This window comes from Rhinoraja longicauda, chromosome 11, assembly GCF_053455715.1.
Source record: "Rhinoraja longicauda isolate Sanriku21f chromosome 11, sRhiLon1.1, whole genome shotgun sequence".
In the NCBI taxonomy this organism is placed as follows: domain Eukaryota; kingdom Metazoa; phylum Chordata; class Chondrichthyes; order Rajiformes; family Arhynchobatidae; genus Rhinoraja; species Rhinoraja longicauda.
In genome coordinates this window covers 46,284,833-46,308,587 of record NC_135963.1, presented here as the reverse complement: position 1 = coordinate 46,308,587, position 23,755 = coordinate 46,284,833, and the positions used below count along the sequence as shown (strand labels likewise).

At 44.3% G+C, this 23,755-nt stretch overlaps 1 protein-coding gene across 4 annotated transcripts in view; it reads right to left on the bottom strand.

Annotated features, from left to right (window-relative positions):
* odr4 (odr-4 GPCR localization factor homolog) overlaps positions 1-23,050 on the bottom strand; it is an 81,645-nt gene extending 58,595 nt beyond the window's left edge. Inside the window, exons 1-5 of one of the 4 annotated variants that reach the window (XM_078407572.1) lie at positions 22,887-23,050; positions 12,480-12,581; positions 8,434-8,589; positions 3,716-3,847; positions 42-140 (exon numbers count right to left, since the gene is read on the bottom strand). In XM_078407572.1, the coding sequence (XP_078263698.1) occupies positions 42-140; positions 3,716-3,847; positions 8,434-8,532 (330 nt within the window). In that variant the 5' untranslated portion in view covers positions 8,533-8,589; positions 12,480-12,581; positions 22,887-23,050. The remainder of the gene's footprint in view (positions 1-41; positions 141-3,715; positions 3,848-8,433; positions 8,590-12,479; positions 12,582-22,886) is intronic. The other 3 variants (XM_078407574.1, XM_078407573.1, XM_078407575.1) reach the window with 3 other exon arrangements.
* Between the last annotated feature and the right edge of the window lie 705 nt (positions 23,051-23,755).

Sequence of the window (23,755 nt, the reverse complement as noted above, 5' to 3'; positions counted from 1 at the left end):
ATAAGATTACAAAACATAGTGGTCACGGGCCTTGTACTCACTTTCCGAAAGATATCCTGAGCTTCTTCTTTTGACATTTTTGCTGGTCTGATAAGAAATATCCCAAGTACCAATATTCCACCTGGTAACATCCTGGAAACCTGAAGTGTTTGAGGATAGTTCAATGATATGAACATGAAATAATTCTAAATAAAGCACTATTATCAGTAAACTAGTTAAATTCCAAATACTCCATGCCCTAACATGTCTTGTTAAAAATTATTAAATGATAGTAACTTTGAGATTCAGCTGTTTCTTGAAAACCAAGAGACGGAGGAACAGAAATGGGGAAAAAAAGCAAGAGTTATGACAAATGAAAAACATGAATTGTGTTAATGAATTAGCAATAAGCGTGGAAAACTGCTGAGGAACAGACTACGTTATTCAAATTACAAGGCTGCAACAAGTTACATATTAAACCTGGAGTTTGTATTTGACTGAAAATTCATGTTAATTGCTTGCCTGTTACTTCTTAGGTGATGTTTCAATGTTAAATATATCATTTTCCTGCAGAGCTTGCATCGTGTATGGTGGCTGCTATTTTACTACTTGTTGGCAATCTAGACACCTAGCTTTCATAAATAATTTAAATGCAATCTGAAAAATGTTTATTTATTTTTTATTATTACGTCATAATGGCCAAGTCCAGAAATTGAAAATTACATTGAAAATAATACATTAACAATGATATAATCAATTTTAACCACAAATTGCTCTTTTAATAGTTTAATTAAAATCTTAACTTGATGGAACAAGTTCGATAGATTTATATTGTTTTCTCTGGAATGTTGGAGGTTGAGAGACTTGATAGAAGTATATTAAAATAGCTAATACAAAGCTTTTCACTGTACCTTGGTACACGTGACAATAATAAACTAAACTAAACTTCACTCTAATCCAGGCAGCATTCTGGTAAACCTCATCAGCATAGACTATTTTCTAAATGGGGAGAGGATTCAGAAATTGGAGGGACAAAGGGACTTGGGTGTTGGTTCCGGATTCCCAAAAGGTTAATTTGCAAGTTGAATCGGTAGTAAGGAAGCAAAATGCAATATTAGCATTCATTTCAAGAGGAACAGAATATAGAAACAGGGATGTAATGCAGAGGCTTTATAAGGCACTGGTCAGACCACATTTGGAATATTGTGAGCAGTTTTGGGCCCCATATCTGAGTTAGGATGTGCTGGGGTGGGTAAGGGTCCAGAGGAGATTTATAACAATTCCAGGGATGATTGGGTATGATGAGCTTTTGTAAGCAATGGGTCTGTGCTCACTGGAGTTTAGAAGGATGAGCCTCATTAAAACTTAACAAATAGTGAAAGGCCTGGATAGAGTGGATGTGGAAAGGATGTTTCCACTGGTGGGAGAGTCTAGGACCAGAGGGCCCAGCCTCAGAATAAAAGGACATGCCTTTAGAAAGGAGGTGAGGAAGAATTTGTTTTAGTCAGAGGGTGGAATCTGTGGAATTCATTGATGGCTTTGGAGGTCAAGTCATTGGGTATTTTTAAGGCAGAGATTCACAGATTCTTGATTAGTATGAATATTAGGGTTATGGAAAGAAGGAAGGAAAATAGAGTTGAGAGTGAAAGATAAATCAGCCATGATTGAATGGCGGAGTGGACTCGATGGGCCAAATGGCCTAATTCTACTCCTATGATTTATGAACTTATGAGTATCTTCTCCAAAACTTCCACATCCTTCCTGTAATAGAATGACCAGAACTGCACACAACACCCCAAATGCGCAGTAACCAAAGATTTATGAAGCTGCAACATGTCTTCTTGACTTTTATACTCAATGCCTATAAACGATGAAGACAAGCATACCATAAACCTGCTTTACCACTATATCTACTTACATTGTTCCTTTTAGGAAATATGGACTTGGACCCCTCTGTCCATCAATGTTGTTAAGAGTCCTGCCACTAACTGTATAGTTTTCCCTCACATTTGACCTCCCAAAGTGCGACACCTCACACATTATTAAGTTCTATCTGCCCATTTATCTGCCAATATCTGTAAATTAGCTATATACCCCTATCCTTTGACAGCCTTTCTGCATTGTCCACCATTTTTTCTGTCATCTGCAAACTTATTTACCAATCCATCCTCATTTGCATCCAATCATTTATACTTATCACAAATCTCTAACAGAGGATGACCCAGCAGATTCCTGTGGAACACAATTGATCACAGACCTCCAACCAGAATGACACCCTTCCGCCTTTAACTTCTCTTATATGTGTAAGCCAATTCTAAATCCAAACTACCAAATCACTGAGGATCACATGCATTTTAATCTTCTGGATCATGATGAACCTTGTCAAGTGTCTTGCTAAAGTCCACGTAGACAACACCCACTGCCCTACCTTCATCAATCACCTTCTCAAAAAATTTAACTAAGTTTCTTACACTTAACCAACCCCACACATAGTAATGCTGAGCATTCTGAATTAGCACGTTCTCGTCCAAATGTAAGTAAATCCTATCTCTTAAAATCTTCCCCAATAGTCTCCCTGCCATTGGCGTGAGGCTCACCAGCCCATATCTTGGATTATCACCATTCCCGATCTTTAACAAAGGAAGAACATTGGCCACTCCTTGGTCCTCCAGACATCACCTGTGACTAGAGAGAATATAAAAATCTTTGTCAAGGCCCCAGCAATATCCTCTCTCAATAACTTGGGACAGATCCCATAAGGTTCTGAGAACATCCATAATGCTCTTCAGGAAACCTAACACCACCACTTTCTTGAGATCAAAATAACCAAAACATAATAGTATACCCTACACTCATCTCGCAATCCTCCATGTCCTTCCTCTTTGTGAATACTGATGCAAAGTACTCATTTAGTACTTTTGCTACAGCCTCTGACTCCAAGCATAAATTCCCTCCTTTATCCTTGAGTGTCCCTACCTTCCCCCGAGTTACCTTCTTGTTTTTAATTAATGTATAAAATGCCACAGGATTCCTTTTAATCCTGCTTGTCAAGGGCTGGAATAACAACTAATCAGGGAGGACCAGACAATCACATCCCATTTGATACCAGGAAATGCAAGGATAGAAAGTAAATTCTGAGGATGACCAAGAGACCAACGTTTTTAAGGTTAGAGGACTGGATGAAATTATAGAAGTGGATACAGAGATTTAAAAATGAGAGTGAGAATTTTAAAATTGTTCAATGTAGTTCAGTGAGCAGAGTGCTAAAATGCAAACAGGATGGTGCAAGATATAACTTATGCTGCAGTTTTCAATGTGCTCGAGCTTACAGTCGAACGATAGAGGGAGGCCAGCTAGGGATGCATTGGAATAATCAAAACTTGAGTTAACAAAGACTTGGATTTGAGCCATTATCTTTATTTTTATAACATTTCCTGCTAGCCTTGATTCCTAATGCTAGCTATTATCAACCTCTGGAACCAACTGCTGTTCTTAATCTTTATAACAGTTTGTTGGTCTCTGTCAATCCCTATCCTACAATAGGTTGTTATGCTCTTATTTTCTCCAATTAATTTTTGTCCAGTCTCTTCTCTCTTCAATCCTTCTTCACCTGCTTGATCGCAGGACAGCACTAGTTGCTGACCAACTGCATGCAATGTTACAGGATATCATTAATTTAAACAAAAATTCAAACCTTTTAGTTCCTTTCAATAAATTATTTCATGGTAATACTAACCTGTCGGGCATGCTCAGACATCCACTCTATGTCACTTGCATTCATTTCATCTGGATTATCTGGTGGAAGCTCAGACTGATCTTTAAGTGGAGTTCGAGCAGCAAATATTATGTAAGTTTTCGTTGGTGTAACCTGTAAGTAAAATGATGGGAGAAATCGGGTCACACAATTACACAAAAACTTCTAAAATATGCTGAAATGTCATTTTGCATGTCAGAATTTTTCACTGTTCAAGTGGAGCATGGGGTTATCACAAAATTAGCTAAGCCTGATCACCATTTACAATTATCCATTTGTTTACAAATGAAAGCACTGATTCTGAAAAATTCTATTAATTTGACAATAGAAGGTGATTGCTCCTTCCAATATAACTAAACCGCTCCAACGTGCTTGTCTCAGTTGAAATATACATTGAGATTTTTGTGGATGCACAGGTCTTTCCTAATGCAAGTGATTGATTTGAAAAATGTCACATTATAGAAAAGCCAAAAGAGTAAACAAATACAAAGTTGTAGAAATTGTCAAAAACTGTTAAGAAATATTTCAAATAAACAGGTATCAATTATTTCAAGTACTGCATTCCTGTTAAATTATTTTATGGAACATTATGTTTCTTTAGTACTGAATTTATATAAATATTTCTCAATGACATAAAGGGAAGCCATTTGGCTGATCAGGTCTATTTGGGTACTAAGAGGAGCAATCTCATTCCCCCTATTTCCCTGTAACTCATTCCATCTCACATGTGCATCAACTCATGCACCTACATTTGCTGGGCTGACGCGCCACTTTCCTGGCAGAACTACTGGACCCACCCCGCCGACCTGGGATTTGCCAAAAATACAGAGAATGCGATAGGGCGGGCGCACCCGCTGCCCCAGTCATCCAACGCGGGCCTCCGAGAGAAGTCCAATGGTATCATAACGTTCAGCCTAGTTCAGTCTAGACCAGCCCCGACTTAGGAGTCCGATTGCCCGGCGCGGGGAGCTGAGATTCCCCGATGCGGGAGCTTGATCGCCCTGATGTGGAGGGCTCGACTGCCAGTTGCGCCAAGATCCAAGATCGCCCCCACAACGATAGGTTTGAGTGCCCTGACCACGAGAGAACAAAGAAGGGAAGAAGATTGAACTTTCTTTTGCTTTCCATCACAGTGAGGAATGTGGGGGAGTCGCTGTGGTGGATGTTCATGTTAAAAATTTATTTGGGTGTCTTGTTGCTCTTTATTGGTATGACTGGCTTTTGACAAGGTCCCACACAGGAGACTAGTCAAGAAGGTAAGAGCCCATGGGATCCAGGCCACCTTGGCAAAATGGATAAAAAACTGGCTTAGTGACAGAAGGCAGAGGGTGATGGTAGAAGGTTGCTTCTGTGACTGGAGGCCGGTGTCCAGTGGGGTGCCGCAAGGATCGGTGTTGGGTCCCTTACTGTTTGTAATCTACATTAATGATCTGGATGTCAACGTACAGGGCATGATCAGCAAGTTTGCAGATGACACAAAGTTAGGGGGGGTGGTGAATAGCGAGGAAGGGATCTGCAAGCTGCAGGAAGATATAGATGAGACGGTCAGATGGGCGGAGCAGTGGCAGATGGAATTTAATCCTGAAAAGTGCGAGGTGATGCACTTTGGCAGAAATAACTTGGAGAGGGAGTACACCATGAATGGAAGGACCCTAGGGAAGACAGGGGTACAGAGGGACCTTGGAGTACAGGTACACAAGTCCTTGAAGGCAGCAGGACAGGTGGACAGGGTGGTCAAAAAGGCATATGGGTTACTGGCCTTCATTAGCCGGGGCATCGAATATAAAAGTAGGGGGGTAATGATGGAATTGTACAGAACACTGGTGAGGCCACAGCTGGAGTATTGTGTACAGTTCTGGTCACCACGTTATAGAAAGGATGTGATAGCTTTGGAGAGGGTGCAGAGGAGATTCACCAGGATGCTGCCAGGGATGAAGGGCCTCGGCTATGAGGAGAGACTGAGCAGACTGGGGTTGTTTTCCCTGGAGTAGAGAAGGCTGAGAGGGGACATGATCGAGGTGTACAAGATCATGAGGGGCATAGATAAGGTAGATGGCGGGGAACTTCTTCCACTGGTGGAAGGTTCAACAACGAGGGGACATAGATACAGGGTAAGGGGAGGGAGGTTTCGGGGGGATGTGAGAAAGAACTTTTTCACCCAGAGGGTGGTTGGAGTCTGGAACTCACTGCCTGGGGTGGTGGTGGAGGCGGGAACACTCACAACGTTTAAGAGGCATTTGGATGGGCACTTGAAATGCTACAACATTCAGGGCTACGGTCCAAATGCAGGAAAATGGGATTAAAATTAGACTGTGTTTGGTAACGGGCGGCGCGGACACGATGGGCCGAAGGGCCTCTTTCTGTGCTGTAGGACTCTATGACTCTATGACTGTACGGCAATCTGAATTTCATGGTACCTTAATTGGTACGTGACAAGAAACAAACCTTGAACCAGGAGGCTGAGATACCGGCCCGTAAAGTCAGCCTTTGAAGTCGGTTATGGGAACGAATTCGCTGGCTGCGGCAGGGCCAGAGTACCAGAGCTCCGGCCACAGGGGGTAATTGGACCTGCCAATTGGAAGTCCAGCCGCATAGGTTGGCTATGGGAATGGATCCGCCAGCTGCGGTGGGGCCGGAATTCCAGAGCCCTGGCTGCAAGGGGAAAATTCGACCCGCCAGCCGCCCGCAGAAGCCCCGATGAGGTTGTGTTTGGCTGCCTCAACCGACCTAGGCGCCACATTTTTGCGATAAATTCCAGGGAGGAATTTCAGAGAACTAGAAAATCGTAAATGTAACTCCACTGTTTAAGATGGGAATGAGGCAAAAGAAAGGAAATTATAGGCTGGTTAGTCTGACTTCGGTGGTTGGTAAGATATTCAAGTCCATTATTAAGGATGAGGTTTCCAAGTACTTAGAAGCACATGATAAAATGGGCCGAAAATAGCATGGTTTAGTTAAGCGGAGATCTTGCCTGATAAATCTGTTCGAATTCTTTGAGGAAGCAACCAGCAGGGCAGACAAAGGAGAGTCAGCGAATGTTGTTTACTTGGATTTCAGCAGGCCTTTGGTACTAGCATGGAAAGAAGATTGGCTGATTGGCAGTAGGCAGAGAGGGAATAAAGGGGGCCTTTTCTGGTTGGCTGCTGGTGACTAGTGGTATTCCGCTGGGGTCAGTGTTGGGTCCACTACTTTTCACGTTATATGTTAATGATCTGGATGATGGAATTTATGGCTTTGTGGCCAAGTCTGCAGATGATACATAGATAAGTGGAGGGGCAGGTTGTATTGCGGAAGCAGGGAGTCTGCAAAAGGGCTTGGACAGATTGGAGTGGGCAAAGAAGTGGAAATGAAATGCAGCGTAGCAAAGTGGATAATCATGTAGTTGGTTGAAGGAATAAAGGCACAGATTAATTTCTAAATGGGAGAGGATTCAGAGATGGTGCAAAGGGACTAGGGAGTGCTGGTGCAGAATTTCCCAAAGGTTAATTTGCAGCTTGAGTGGGTAGTAAGGAAGGCAAGTTAGCATTCATTTTGAGAACTAGAATATAAAAGCAAGGATGCAATAATAGGCTTTATAAGGCACTGGTCTGACCACATTTGGAATTCGATTTTGTGGCCCATATCTGAAAAAGGATGTGTTGGCATTGGAGAGGTTCCAGAGAATGTTTACAAGAATGATCCCGGGGATAATTGGATTAACATACGAGAGTGTTTGATGGCTCTGGTCCTGTACTCAGTGGAGTTCATGAGATGAGGGAGATCTCATTAAAACCTACCGAATAATGAAAGGCCTAGATAGAGTGAATGTGGAGAGAATGTTTCCAGTGGTGGGAAAGTCTAGGGCCAGAGGGCAGCCTTTTAGCATCAGACTAAAAGGATGGACCTTTAGAATGGAGATGGGGAGGGATTGCTTTAGCCAGAGGGTGGTAAATCTGTGGAATTCATTGCCCCAGTCATTGGGTATTTTTAAAACAGATAGGTTCTTGATTGGTAAGGGTGTCAAAGATTATGGGGAGAAGGCAGGAGAATGGGATTGAGAGGGAAAAACAGATCTGCCATGATCGAATGGTGGAGCAGACGTGATGGGCCGAATGGCCTAATTCTGCTCCGATGTCTTATGATATTATGAATTTGATTAAAGTTATCCATGAAAACAATGGCATACAATTATGTAACAATGAAGTAAAGGCTTTATATCCTTTTTTAAATAAAGTGTTTGGATGCAATATGAAATATAATTTAAAATAATCCAAAAATGTCAATGAAAAAAGTCAATGTTATTTTCCTTAATTCAAATTCTGACATTTGAAGTACATATATGAGAGACAAAGCATCTGTTGATTTGATTAAAATGGTGCTACTAAATCACATCTCTACAGGCCAGGGGGGGTTTGTTCTCTGGTATCCATAATATTCATGTGTTACATAGAGCATTTCAATCATTAATGACTACTAAAAACTCAGTACAAAATGCTTCAATGTTCATTTTGTTAATTAGGCAATAATTATGTGGGAGAATAGATTACAAGGAAATGAGTGGGACTGGGACTGATGGGTTTGCTCTGAGAGCTGACATTTAATCCATAAGCCTCCTCCCAGGTCATATGGAAGTTGATTTTTTTCTACTTTTGAAATAATTTTGGTTTAAACACATTTAATCATTGTTATCAGGTGAATAAAATATTGTTCAGTTTACTTACCTGCCCCAGCAAAACACCAGTTGTTCCATATCGTTCTTCTCCCTTCAGCTTTTTAAGATATTTCTCACTGTACTCTCCAATGATGTAAGTTTTTCCCATGATGATATGTCCCTGGTGAACTGATCCAATCCACACAAAAAGGAGCCTTCACTCCTACTTTAGAAAAATAAATAATATATTTAGAACATTATACCGTAACCACAGAAAATTAAGCCAAGCTGAGATGAACACACATCATAAATTGTTAATTTTTACAACCTACCAAGGCTTCTACAGAATAACCGCAACATTTTGTGTTGTGATTTCTATTTTCTAGTATTTAACTTTTGTCTTTTTGCTTGCCATGTTGACTTTAGCATCGACTTTAAAATTCTCAGACTTGTTTTCAAATTTCTTCATGGCTTTGTTCTCCCAATTTTTGTTGCTCTACTAAATTCACAACACTGTGATATCTCTATTCCTCTAATCCTGACCTTTTGTGGATTCTCGTATTAATAGAAACCATACAGTGCCCTCCATAATATTTAGGACAAAGACCCATCATTTATTTATTTGCCACTATACTTCACAATTTGATATTTGTAATAGAAAAAAATCACATGTGGTTCAAGTGCACAGTCAGGTTTAAATAAAGGCCATTTTTATACATTTTGGTTCACCATGTAGAAATTACAGCAGTGTTTATACATAGTCCCCCCATTTCAGGGCACCATAATGTTTGGGACACAGCAATGTCATGTAAATGAAAGTAGTCATGTCTAGATTTTGTTCTATATCCTTTGCATGCAATGGCTGCTTGAAGTCTGCGATTCATGGACATCACCAGTTGCTGGGTGTCTTCTCTGGTGATGCTCTGCCAGGTCGGCATTGCAGCCATCTTTTGTTTATGCTTGTTTTGGGGGCAAGTCCCCTTCAGTTTTCTCTTCAGCATATAAAAGGCATGCTCAATTGGGTTCAGGTCGGGTGATTGTCTTGGCTTCTCAAGAATTGACCATTTTTTAGCTTTGAAAAGCTCCTTTGTTGCTTTAGCAGTATGTTTGGGATCATTGTCTTGCTGTAGAATGAACCGCCGGCCAATGAGTTTTGACGCATTTGTTTGAACTTGAGCAGATAGGATGTGTCTATACACTTCAGAATTCATTATGCTACTACCATCAGCAGTTGTATCATCAATGAAGATAAGTGAACCAGTGCCTTCAGCAACCATACATGCCCAGGCCATAACCCCCCCCACCACCGTGTTTCACAGATGAGGTGGTATGCTTTGGATCTTGGGCAGTTCCTTCTCTCCTCCATACTTTGCTCTTGCCATCACTCTGATATAAGTTAATCGTCGTCTCATCTGTCCACAAGACCTTTTTCCAGAACTGTGGTTGCTCTTTTAAGTACATCTTGGCAAACTGTAACCTGGCCATCCTATTTTTGCGGCTAAACAGTGGTTTGCATTTTGCAACGTAGCCTCTGTATTTCTGTTCATGAAGTCTTCTGCGGACAGTGGTCATTACAAATCCACACCTGACTCCTGAAGAGTGTTTCTGATCTGTCGGACAGGTGTTTGGGGATTTTTCTTTATTATAGAAAATTCTTCTGCCATCAGCTGTGGAGGTCTTCCTTGGCCTGCCAGTCCTTTGTGATTAGTAAGCTCACCTCCACTCTCTTTCTTTTTAACGATGTTCCACACAGTTGATTTTGGTACGCCTAGGGTTTGGCTGATGTCTCTAACAGTTTTATTCTTGTTTCTCAGTCCCACAATGGCTTCTTTGGCTTTCATTGGCACAACTTTGGTCGTCATGTTGATAAACAGCAATAAAAGTTTCCAAAGGCGATGGAAAGACTGGAGGAAAGACTAGGTGCTGAGAGCTCTCTTATACCTGCATTAAGAAGGCAATTAAACACACCTGAACAATTACAAACACCCGTGAAGCCATGTGTCCCAAACATTATGGTGCCCTGAAGTGGGGGGACTATATATAAACACAGCTGTAATTTCTACATGGTGAAACCAAAATGTATAAAAATACCCTTTAATAAAATCTGACAATGTGCACTTTAACCACATGTGATTTTTTCTGTTACAAATCTCAAATTGTGGAGTATAGAGGCAAATAAATAAGTGATGGGTCTTTGTCCCAAACATTATGGAGGGCACTGTATTTTCAGCTGACAAGGCTGCAAGATCCAGAATAGCCTAGAGAGTTTTATATTTATTTATTTAATTAAGTTTAGTTTAGGGATACAGTGTGAAAGCAGGCCTTCTGCCCACTGAGTCTATGCCAATCAGCAAACACTCGTACCCTAGTTCTATCCTACACAAGGGACAATTTACAAAAACTAATTAACCTACAAACCTGCACGCCTTTGGAATGTGGGAAGAAACCAGGGCACCCGGAGAAAACGCACACCATTGCAGGAAGAACGTACATACTCCATACAGACAGCACCCATAGTCAGGATCTAACCCGGGGATCTGGCATTGTAAGGCAGCAAGTCTACCGCTGCACCACTGTGCTTTTATCATTCAATCTATTTCTTCTCCTTTAATTTGGACAGGAAAGATTTAGAGCAATATAGGCAAAAAGCAGGTAAGTGGGATTAGTGTAGATGGGACACTTTGGTCGACATGGGCAAGTTGGGCCGTATGTTTCCGTGCAGTATGACTGTAATTTGCCTCTTAAAACTCAGTTTTTTAAACCAATTTCTGTCAGTGCTCCTATAAGATGCCTCAGGTCATCAAACAATGACAAAGACCTTGTTATATACTCTAGTCTAAAGAAGAGTCTTGACCCAAAAGTTTCAGGTCGAAACGTCACCCATTCCTTCTCTCCAGAGATGCTGCCTATCCCAGTTACTCCAGCATTTTGTGTCTATCTTCGGTTTAAACCAGCATCTGCAGTTGCTTCCTACATATTATTGTATACCTTGGTTGTTATCTTAAGAAAAGGAGCCAATACTGTTAGAATAAGCCATCTTCATTTATGTAGGATTATAAATTAGAAGTGAAATAAGAGATCGGATACAATTGATTATATAAACAATATTGATAGAAAATGTTGAAGGTTTAGAGTTTGCTTTGAACTGGTATGTACAAATGGCAATGTTTTTATTGCTCTGCTGAAATTCTCCATCTAAAAATATTGTTTTATTTACCTGTGGCAAATGTTATAAATTGAACTTTGAATAGTATTTCAAATACACCACCTGCTAGTATTTTTTAAATATTCATTTTTAGTTTTTGTTTTCACTATTCCTGTCCTGATGACTGCTGGCCATAGGTTTCAATACTATCTTAAAATTGCTGCACTTTATGTTGTTTATATCATAGGTTACATGAAATATAGTTGGTTGAATGCTACACAACTCTATAAGATGTTTCTTTTTACACTTACCAGTATTTCTCAAATCACCCTTTGTTACCCTATTTGGAACTAATGGTTGCAGCTACTTTGGAACAGATATTCTATGTAGAACTCCCTTCCTGTGACAACATAAAGTTTGATTCCAGTGACATCATGAAATGGAAAAAAGTTCCCCAAAGATGTTGAAACTTCATAATGGTAAAAGTCGTCAAGCAATGCCAACAAAATGTAAACAACAAAAATTGCCAATTCTGTGTAGCTAATATTAGTTTCCAGTCAGACTCTTTAATATTAAAATCCAAAGTCTGTATTTATTGAAGGTTATTAATCCAAAAGTTTTTTTTTAAATCCCTTCTCATTTGTTGAATATTTCTTGCATTTTAAGTTTAAATTTTTTAGCAGTATTTTGGTTTTACAATCTAAACACTACAGCAAAAGCTTCCAGATAATATTAATGCAGACCACAGAAAAAGTATACCAGGAGGAAATGACTAATGTCTAGAATAATGCAACAATAGACGTTTAGAGTTGACATTTCCTGATCTTGAACTTCTGGATGATTGTAATGAGAGGAAAAGCACAATAAAAAGGATCATTCGTAATTATTTATGCAGAAACAGCAAATGTTTGCTAAGCTGTGAAGTCTATAGTCTGTTGGCACATCTATAGAAAGGCCATGGCAGAAGTTACCTCAGTACACTGCCTTTGGAACTATGGTGCTCGATAAACTGTGCACAAGTGACTCCAAAAACTCCTCAAATTACACATTCTGCTGAGCTAGGAATGTGAATACTAGGAAAAAACAGAAAGATTTAAATTGTATGAGTGCACTGCATGGCGATTATACAATATTCTGGAGAACAAAAATAAGCAAAGCAAGAATCATTACAAAATCCCCAAAACTACACTTTAACCAAAAATAAGCATATTTTTTGCTAGGAAGACTTTCATCTCCAAGAATTCATGTTCAAGGAAATTAGTAGAATATTCCTGCAAATATTTGGATCAATTTTCAGAGAACGATCATAAGAGACAAGATAGATGATAACAATAAAGCTTTTAAGAATCAGAAAGAAATTGAAGGGGCATTATAGCAAATAACACCAGAACACACAAGAAAACAAGAGAAGAGAAACAGGAGGAGACCACCAGGTCCCTCAAGCTAGCCCCAGTATTCAATATGAACATGGTTAATCAAAACTGGCCTCAATTCCTCTTTGGTGCTAGTTCCCCATTACTCTCAATTTCTTTCAAATATTTATCTATCTCCACCTTAAATATATCTAATGCTCTGGCTTTCATCACCCTCCACGACAGAGAATTCCAGAAATTCACTGCCCTCTAAGAGAAGATATTACAAGGTGTCTCAGTTTTAAATGACCAGCCCTTTATTTTGCAGCTATGCCCTCTTGTTTATGACTCTCCCAGTATTGAAAATATCTATCTTGTGAAATTTAGGATCTTGCCTTTGAATAAGGTCATACCTCACTCTTCTGAACTCCTAAGGAATACAGAACCAAACTATCGCCCTTTTCTTCATAAGACAAACCCTCATCTCACAAATTAAGCCGGAAAATCTCCATTGGATTCCTTCAATGCTACAATATCCTTTTTTAGGTAAGGGAACCAAAGCATTTCAGGTGTGCCCTCACCAACATTCCATACAACTCTACTAAAACCTCCTTTTCGTTAAACTCCAACCCCTTTACAATAAAGGTCAACATGCAGTTTGTCTTCTTTTCGTTGAACACGTCTGCTATGTTTTTGTCATTCATGCACTCGAATACTTGCACTAGAATCCCCTGAAATTACACTCATTTTCAATCTATTTCCAATTAATTGATCTCTCTTTTGATTCTTCTTACCAAAGTGCAAGGTCGCACACTTCCTCGCCCGAAACACCATTTGCCACATTTTAACCCAATTACTCAATCCATCTATATCTCATCACAATATCGCAATGTCTTCTTTGCAATGTGTTCTAAAATCTATTTTCATTCCCTCCTTCAGGTCAATAATGAAAATAGTAAATAAATGTCAGTGAAGAACAAATCCCTGGGGTCTGCCCCGTGAGGGTAATCAATCTGAGGATGCCCAACTCTACAAAGCCAAATGGGCAACCAGCATTGAGGTTTTGCAATTCAACACGCTAGATTACATCCCTCCAGTCTGAAAGGGAACTATTTATTCCAACTCTAATTTACATATGAAAGCTATTGTCCCTTTCTTTGTGCATCAGCATCTTATGTGGCAGATTGTCAAGTACCTTTTGGAAATCTAAATACACTGCACTATTCCGTCACTTCCTCAAAGAATTCAAGCAAATTTGTCAAACATGATTTAACTTTCTGTAAACCATGTTGATTAGATTTGATTAAATTCAGCTTTCCAAAATGATTGTTTTATCTTTGATTATTGACGTCGCCAATGGATATTAGAAGAACAGCTTTATAGTCCCCTGCCTTCTATCTCCCACTGCTTTTAAACAAAATAGATATGTTGGCTGTTTTTCAATTGTGCCTTCAACCAATGGGTCCACTATCTCTAGCAAGAGTCAAGAAAATTTAATTGTCATCTATCTGTACATTACTAAAACTCTCTGTTTGTTTGTTTGTTATTTGTTATGATGTTATGATGTATATTTGTTATGATGTATATATATTATCAGCCGTGTATTTGTGCCCCCGTCGCGTGACAGCGCTACAATTTTAGCACCACCTTAATCACTATTGTTCTGGCCACGCTTTACAACAAGTTTCATTCAAATTGGTGTCATATTTTTAAAGTTACAGAGATTTTAAAGTTTAAAAATGACCTTTTAGACCGATTTTATTAAGATCTTCAGAAAGGAAGGGTGGGTTTGGGGTGGGGGGAGAGGGTGGGGGAGTAGGGGTTCTGGGGAGTGGGGGTGGGGTAGGGGGGATGGAGTGGGGGAGAATAAGGGGGATTGAGTGGGTGAGGGTGCTAGAGCAATACAGGAGAGGTTTTGGGTTCAAGGCTCGCTCTGGCTGCAGCGCTGGCGCCACGGGGCCGAGGTGAGTGGTACCCTCTCCCCTTCCGTCACCCCCTCGCCACCCACGGCCCCGGGTAACACTCCCCGTCCCCGGATGCATCTCAGCCTCTTTATTTTATATAGGGTCGTTATTTCATTGAGATCCATTTTATTTATTTTTAAACAATTTATGTTAAAGCAAAAACGCGATTTTCCAAGGTTACAATGGAAACCCTACGAGGAATGGGCCCAACGGGCCCACTTGGTCTAGTATCTATTATTATTATATAATCTATCTATCTATCTATCTATCTATCTATATATATAATACTAAAACTCTGCGTTCGTATGTAGGGATGTATGTGTGTATGTACGGAAGTTTAACTTACAAACCCTACTCCTCCAAGACGGTACACCAAAGCGCTACGATTCTTGTACCGCCGTATTCACAATTAACCTGGGCAACTATTGTAAGAAGCTACCTTTTTAAAGCTAGAGAGATATTAAAGTTTAAATTTTCATTTCTAACCCTTTTCTTCAAGGGGCTACATTTGTTTCCAAAAGTTTCCAGAAAAGGATTTAGTTTTCAGCAAGGATTTAGTTTTCAGCTTGTGACGGCTACATTGTTTCGAAAAGCTTCCAAGAAGTCTTTTTTGTTATTGCAAGTCAAGTCAAGTCAAGTCAATTTTATTTGTATAGCACATTTAAAAACAACCCACGTTGACCAAAGTACTGCACATCTGATTAGGAAAAAACAAACAAACATCTGATTAGGAAAAAAAAAAAAACGGGCACACTTGGAGAGTAAGAGTGGGGCTGGGGAAGGAGAGAATGGGGGGTGTGGGGACGGGCCCAACGGGCCCTCCCCAACGGGCACACTTGGAGAGTAAGAGTGGGGCTGGGGGAGGAGAGAATGGGGGGTGTGGGGACGGGCCCAACGGGCCCTCTTTTCTAGTATAATACTAAAACTCTGCGTTCGTATGTATGTGTGTATGTACGGAAGATTCCGAAGTTTAACTTACAAACCCTACTCCTCCAAGACGGTACAATAATACTAAAACTCTGCGTTCGTATGTATGTGTGTATGTACGGAAGATTCCGAAGTTTAACTTACAAACCCTACTCCTCCAAGACGGTACACCAAAGCGCTACGATTTTTGTACCGCCATATTCACCATTAACCTGGGCAACTATTGTAAGTACTTTCGTTCAAATTGAAGCTACCTTTTTAAAGCTAGAGAGATATTAAAGTTTAAATTTTCATTTCTAACCCTTTTCTTGAAGGGGCTACATTTGTTTCCAAAAGTTTCCAGAAAAGGATTTAGTTTTCAGCAAGGATTTAGTTTTCAGCTTGTGACGGCTACATTGTTTCGAAAAGCTTCCAAGAAGTCTTTTTTGTTATTGCAAGTCAAGTCAAGTCAAGTCAAGTCAGTTTTATTTGTATAGCACATTTAAAAACAACCCACGTTAAAGTGCTGCACATCTGATTAGGAAAAAAAACAAAAACATCTGATTAGGAAAAAAAATAAATAAATAAGGCTATAGTGGTCACTTGACATACACAGATCAGGAGGACGGGCCCAACGGGCACACTTGGAGAGTAAGAGTGGGGCTGGGGGAGGAGAGAATGGGGGGTGTGGGGACGGGCCCAACGGGCCCTCTTTTCTAGTATACTATTAAAACTCAGATTTTGTGTATATTTTTGAGAATGACCTGAACCGTACGTAACATCGATTGCGGAAAAAAGGCGGACCGTAGCCCGACGGTTTTCACACCGCCTCAATCGCCAATCTCGCGCTCGCTCGGCCGTGATATTTTCATTTACTTTGGTCGCGTGATTTTTAAGTTACAGAGGTTTTAAAGCGCTGCCCCCCCCCCCCTTTTCAGGGGGGCGCTGCAGTGCAGATTTGGTCTTCAGCTTGTGACGGCTACATTGTTTCGAACATTGTTTCGAAAAGTTTCCAGGATTGTTTTAAAGTGCTGTTTTTTGTTATTGCAAGTCAAGTCAAGTCAAGTCAATTATATTTGTATAGCACATTTAAAAACAGCCCACGTTGACCAAAGTGCTGCACATCTGATTAGGAAAAAAAAAAGAAGGAGGTTATAGTGGTCACTTGACATACACAGATCAGGAGGACGGGCCCAACGGGTAAGAGTGGGGCTGGGGGAGGAGAGAATGGGGGGTGTGGGGACGGGCCCAACGGGCCCGCTTTGAATAGGCACACTTGTTCTAGTATACTACTAAAACTCAGATCTTGAAGCGATGTTTGTATATATATTCCACTGATGTCGGCTGAATACGGCAATTCCGGCAAAACGGTGAACGATTTTTGAACTGCCTTAATCAGCATGCGGTTCGCTGCTGGAAAATGATATTTTTATTTAATTCGGACGCATATTTTTTAAGTTACAGAGGTTTAAAAGTGTTGCCCCCCCTGATTTATCGAAGTTTTGACAGAAGGGGGGCGCTGCGGTCCGGCAGTGCACAGTACGCATGCGCGGAATCTCCTCACTCTGTACTCAGCACGCATGCGCGGCATCTCCTCACTCACACCAAAACAATGGACGCCGTTAGCGGCGCCAGCCCGCGATCACCGGCTCACCTCTCCTCTCTCCCCTTGCTTCTCTCCTCTCTCCCACACCCGGGAGAACATCTCCCCGCTATCCCCCCCCCCCCCCCGGGCCTTTGAATGATGCGATCTCCCGAAGCCCCCCCCCCCCCCACTGGACTTTTCACTGATCCGATCACCCGCACCCCCCCCCGGGCCTTTAACTGATGCTAAGAGTGTGTCTGGGGGAGAGAAAATGGGGGGGGGGGGGGGCTGAGAATGGGGATGGGACAAAAGGGGTAGTGCGGAGGGGAATTGGTGGTGGGGGAAAGAGGGGTACTGGGAAAAGGGGAGGTCCATATCCCTCCCCTCTCCCCCATCCCTCCCTCCCCCCCTCTCTCCCCCCCCTCCCTCCCTCCACAAATACCACCCCATCTCTCATCACCCTCCCCCCCTCCCTCCACCCTCCATCCTCAACACATCCCTCCCTCCACCACTCCCTCCCCCTCGATCACTCCACACCTCCCTCCCCCAAACCTCCCTCTCCCTCCCTCCCCCCTTCACTCCCTCACCCCCTCCCGGATACAATGGAAACCCTAAGAGGACGGGCCAAAGGGGAGAGTGTGGGGAGAGTAAGAGTGGGGATGGGGGACGAGAGAATGGGGGAGTGGGAAATGGGCCCAACGGGCCCACTTTGTCTAGTAATATTACTAAAACTCTCATCTTGTATGTATGTGTGTATATATATATATAATAATAATTAATAATAATTCATTTATTATATATAGCGCCTTATCGGGTGCTCAAAGCGCTTTACGAAAACAATCAACATAAAAACAAACAGACAAACTATCCTAACGGAAAAGCGGCGAATAAACAACGCCAGCGTCCTCTCACGTTAGGGTCCGGCAGTAGACAACAAAAAGCACAGGACACACAGATACAATTTTTACACAAACAGCCATCACAGTGATTGCTCTAGGCACACCCTCACTGTGATGGAAGGCAAAGTCTTATCTCCTCCGGGCGATGGAAAGTCCCAGGGCCGAGCCGAGCAGGCCGATGAAAGTCCTGAGCCCCCACCGGGCGATGGAAAGTGCTGCGGCCGAGCCACGCAGGGTGATGAAGGGCCTGCGAGCGGGTCGATCGTACCTCGCGCTTCGGGGCGGTCGAAGCTGCTACGGCTGGAGCTCCCAAAAACCGGTCGCCAGCCAGGGACCTGCGAACTCCCGATGTTGCGGTCTGCAGGGCCCACGGCCGAAGCCTCCGAGATGGTAAGTCCAGGCCCTGCGACCGGAGTCTTCAAGGTCGATCCCAGCTGGAGGCCGCCGACTCCACGATGTTAGGCCGTAGCGCGAACGGAGATACGACACGGTAAAGGTCGCATCTCCGTTGAGGAAGAGATTAGAAAAAAAGGTTTCCCCCAACCCCCCCACCACCCCCCCACATACACAGAGTTAAAGATAGAACAAAACGTACATTAAACGATGACAATAGACAAAAAACAAAAAAAAAGACAGAGAGACTGCCGGTGAGCCGCAGCTGCAGAACACAGCCACGCCCCTATATATGATTTAGTGATTGAACTACAGCCTAAACGTTACACAATAGCACCATAATTTTAGCACCACCTTAATTCCCATTGTCCTGGTGACCATTTAATACAGGGTTCATTCAAATTGGTGATATATTTTTAATGTTAGAGAGATTTTAAAGTTTAAAAATTACCTTTCCAACCGATCTCTAGCCATGTTCAGCGTGTGATGTCGCAATGGGGCTCGCCCGAGTGCCGGCAAATGAGGGAGAGGGGAGGACCGAGAGAGTCGCAGCCCAATGAAGGGGGGAGAAAATTACTTTAACAAATGCGCTCCCCCCCCCCCCCGGAGGACAAGCGGGAGCCCGTCTTGGCATGCCTCGCTCCTGACCTTCCTCCCGTGGTGCAGCACGGCGCCAAACGTGGCGACAGAGGGTCTAACAAGATGGCCGTCGCCACATCCCCACTGCCGATCAGCTTTGCATGCACAAGGCACAGGTAAGTGGGTTTTGCCGCCAACGGGTCCACGGATAGGTAGGGTTGGTGTGCGCGAGGTTGTTGTTCGGCATCTCCGCAGATGGGGCCCGTTTATGTTGAGAGGGGGTGGAGTGGGGTGGGAGGGGGGCAATGGAGGGGGAGGGGGCAATGGAGGGGGAGGGGGGAGTGGAGGGGGTGTGGGGGGGAAAAGGAGGGGGTTGGGGGGAATAGGAGGGGGAATGGGGGGAGGGGAATAGGAGGGAGGGGGGAGATGGGAGGGGTGGAGTGGAGGGGGTGTGGGGGGGAGTGAAGGGGGCAGTGGAGGTGCGGGGAGAGGGGGAGTGTGGGTGGGGGGAGGGGTAGGGGGAGTAGGGCTGAGGGGTGGAGGGGGGTGGGGAGGGGAGAGCGGGGGAATGGGAGGGAGTGGGGGGAGGGGAGCAGTGGAGGGGAAGTGGGTGGGAGTGGAGGGGGCAGTGGGGGGCGAGAAGCGGTGCTGGGAGAGGGGGAGTGGGGGTGCGGGGAGAGGGCATGGGGGGGAGGGTTAGGGGAAGTAGGTCTGGGGAGTGGAGGGGTGTATGGGGTGGGGGAAGTGGGGATAGGGGAGGGGAGAGGGGGTGGGGGGAGGGGAGGGGGAGTGGGGTGGAGTAGGGGAGTTGAGGGGAGGGGGAGGGGAGGAATGGGAGTGGGGGGGAGGGGAGGGGCGGAGTGGGAGGAGTAGGGGTGGGTGGGAGTGGCAGGGAGGAGAGGGAGTGGGGTGGGGGAGGAGGGGGATAGGTAGAGTGGAGGTGGGGGGAGGGGAGAGGGGTGGGGGAGGGGAGGGTGTTAGTGGGGGGGAGTAGGGGAGGGGAGGGTGCTACACCAATGCAGGAGAGGCTTGGGGTCCACGGCTCGTTCTGGCCGCAGCGCTGTAGGCACGGGACCGAGGTGAGTGGCACCCTCTCCCCTTCTCTGTCCCCCCTTGCCCGCCTACAGCTCCCGGAGACACTCCCCGCCTGGCAACGGGCATCATCAGTTGGAGAGGGTTACCGCACCTGCTGGATCGACAGTTGGGGGAGGGTTGCCCCAGGAGAGGTCCGCAGGAGAGATCTGGACCCAACGGGTCCACTTGGTCTATATTACTAAAACTCTCATCTATATATAGATCTATATACTAAAACTATATATATATATATATATATATATATAGATATATTTTTTTTTTTTTTGCCTGTGTCTGTTCCCGAAATTCAGCCACAATAGTGCAACAGTTTTAGCACCACCTTACCATTGTCCTGCGGTTCAAATGGTTGTTATATTTCAAAGGTTTTACAATTTTTAAACTTTAAAAATCACCCTCTTAAACTTTAAAAATCCCTTTTCTACCTGACCTGCCATTCAGCCGTGTTTGAGGTCACAATGGGAACCCAACGCGTCTGCTTCTGTGCAGTTGAGCCTCGTTGATCTGATACTTACGTAAGATGGCCGCCGGATCCGCGCGTGTACAGAACAAACGGGTTCGCGCCTGCGCAGCTGGGGCCCGTTGATCTAATACTTACGTAAGATGGCCCGCTCTCACCCGGCGACTAAAACCCCCAGCGGGCAGCGCAGCACACAAACACCGCGACCTTCTTCTTCTTCTCCACCTCCCGCTCCGCCTTCCGCCAGGAGGTGTAGTCCCCGCCCCTGCCTGGCCCCAGTGTCCTGGACCATCACCGGACTACAACCCCCAGCGGGCTGCGCGGCACGCACGCACACTGCGGCCGCTCTCCTTCTTCTACTCCTCCTCCAGCTCCAGCATCTTGTGCGCGCATCCCGCCATGGCGTGACTGGGGGTGGGGGAGGAGGGGGGGATGCCGTTGGGGAGTGGGGGGGGAGAGGGGGAGCGGGGGAGTGCCAGAGAGCCCCTAAGAGTGGAGCAGAGGGGTGGGGGGGTGAGGGGAAGAGGGGGGCATAAGGAGGGATGGGAGAAGGGGGAGGGGGAGGTGAGTGGGGGGTGGGAAGGAGAGGAGGAGGGATAAGGGAGGTTGAGGGGGCATGGAGTGGGTGGGAGAAGGGGGAGGAGAGGGTGCTAGACCAATGCAGGAAAGCTTTGGGCCCAACGGGTCCACCCTGTTCTAGTAGGTACCAAAACTGAACAATGAAATTTTTACTTGTAGCAACACCACAGGTTTGTAAACACAGTACCCAATAGATAACATAACATAATAAACGCACAAAAATGTGCAATAAATTTAAAAAACAATATCTCTACAACCACCTCCTTTAAAATTGAGGGGTGCAAACCATCGAGTTCCGCGATTGGTCGCCCTTTAGCCCTGTGAGTTTCTTTAATATTTTATTCCTTGAGATTTGAAATTAGTCCATCAGTTATCTTATGGATATGTGTCACAATCTTCATGATTGATGTAAAAATGAATTTAATATTTATGGCATTTCTTTGTTTCTGGTTATTAATTATCAGCTTCCACTGGTCTCATACTTAACTTAGCTGCCTTCTTCATGTTTATATATTCATAGAAATGCATAGTGTGATTAAACAAATGCAAGTTTTCATTCAAAATTAAATTTTCTTCCTTCTCACCAGCTCTTTAGTCTGTTGCCACTAGGTCTCAAGTGCTCAAACCTAACACCAACCTATGCTACTTTTTTCTACCCTACTTTTCAATTTTACATTATCCTAAATGCCCCTGCAAAACACAGATTGTGCCACTTTCACATGGAAATCCTTTCTAATTAGGATAAATTCCTGCTGAATGTTATGGACCAGCCACTTTGCAAATCCAAATGTGCAAACAACATTGAGGTTTTGCAAATCGACACACTATATTCTGGAATTCCAGACATTAGATCTTTCTCATGTCAAGGAGCAGAAACCTCAAGTAATGTAATGAACGTTAAATGTTGATGTTTGTCTCCTGCACACTCTTAACAAACTTTGTATCTGCTACAAGTTTTATGAATGGATGCACATCGTCACAAGAAAATTGGGAGAACCATCTTGTCTGTAATACAAGGTATGCAAATAATCACTGTGTAAAGGGCGCCTACAAAGTAGTGGTTACAAGAGAATAATCTGATGCAGTGCCATCTCTTGCAAACCAAACAAGGTGGGCTCAGCAATTTGGTTGGGGGAGAGGGGGAAGGGCTCCAGCCGCTTGACCAAAACTGAAAGGGCTGGAGAAACTCAGCAGGTGGGGCAGCGTCTGTGGAAGAAATGGTCTGATGGGACCCCCCCCCTCCCGCGTGACGTCGGGCGGAATAGTGACGTCACGCCGTTCACTGTGACCTCAGGGTGGAGGCGTCACTTCAGGTCGCGTCACCAGAGACAAGCACCCAAATAAAATATGCCGGGCAAGTAACCACCGGGAAACTAACAGACGATGATTATTAGGTCGAAATGTCGCCCATTCTACCGCTTGCAGCCGACTGCGCCTTCCAGCTGAGTCTAAATCTTCCCCTGTAAGGGAACGTGACGAACACACGGGATTGAGTCCTAACGGCCGCTGCGCTGGTTTGGCGAAGCGACTTGCACCGGTGCTGTAACGGGTATGTGCCTCCCCTCTTACCTATCTTGCTCTTTCCTCCCACCTTTCTCTCTCTCTCTGGCAATGTCGTGGGGGTTTTGTGTTGTCGGTCGGATGTCCCCGTAACCTCCCGCTGCAGCTCTCGGCCAATCAGCGCCGCATGGCCCGCGCCGATGACGTGTCGCCCGCCAACTGCCGGCCACGTGGGCGGAGCGGCGGCGGCGCGCGACCAACGGCTGCACCGCCCTGCAGGGGGAGCAGCGCCTCCGCCCGGCCGGCGGACAGGTCTGCACACAGGCGGGCTCCAGCCGCCGCCCCCTTCGGCTCCAGTGCTGGGGCAACACGAAAAAGGGGTCTCGAACCAAAACGACACGCATTCATTCTCTCCAGTGATGCTGCCTACCCCGCTGAGTTACTTCAACTTTTTTTAGTCTATCTGGGGTAACACGAAATGTTTTGGAAGGAACTGCAGATGCAGAGGTTTACACCGAACACAGACAAAAATGCGGGAGTGACGCAGCTGTCCAAGCAGCATCTGGATCTCGACCCGCCGCAGGAGATCCTTTTCCAGAAGATTGACACAAAATGCAGGTGTAACTCAGCGGGACAGGCAGCATGTCTGGAGAGAAGGAATGGGGGACGTTTTGGGTCCAGACCTTTCAGATCATTTTTCCCTGTGGATATCAAACTGCACAACTTCTTCACCTTCTGTCGTGGGATAGACTGACTCCCCTCTCCAATCCTTGCACATCCCCAATCCTGGACTTTCCACTCGCAACTTTAATTTCGTGTATCTTGTGTTTTATGACTGTTGGCAGACCATTTTCCCTCCTGGGATAAATAAAGTTCTATCGCTTGGTATCGAAACGTCACCCATTCCTTCTCTCCAGAGATGCTGCCTGTCCCGCTGC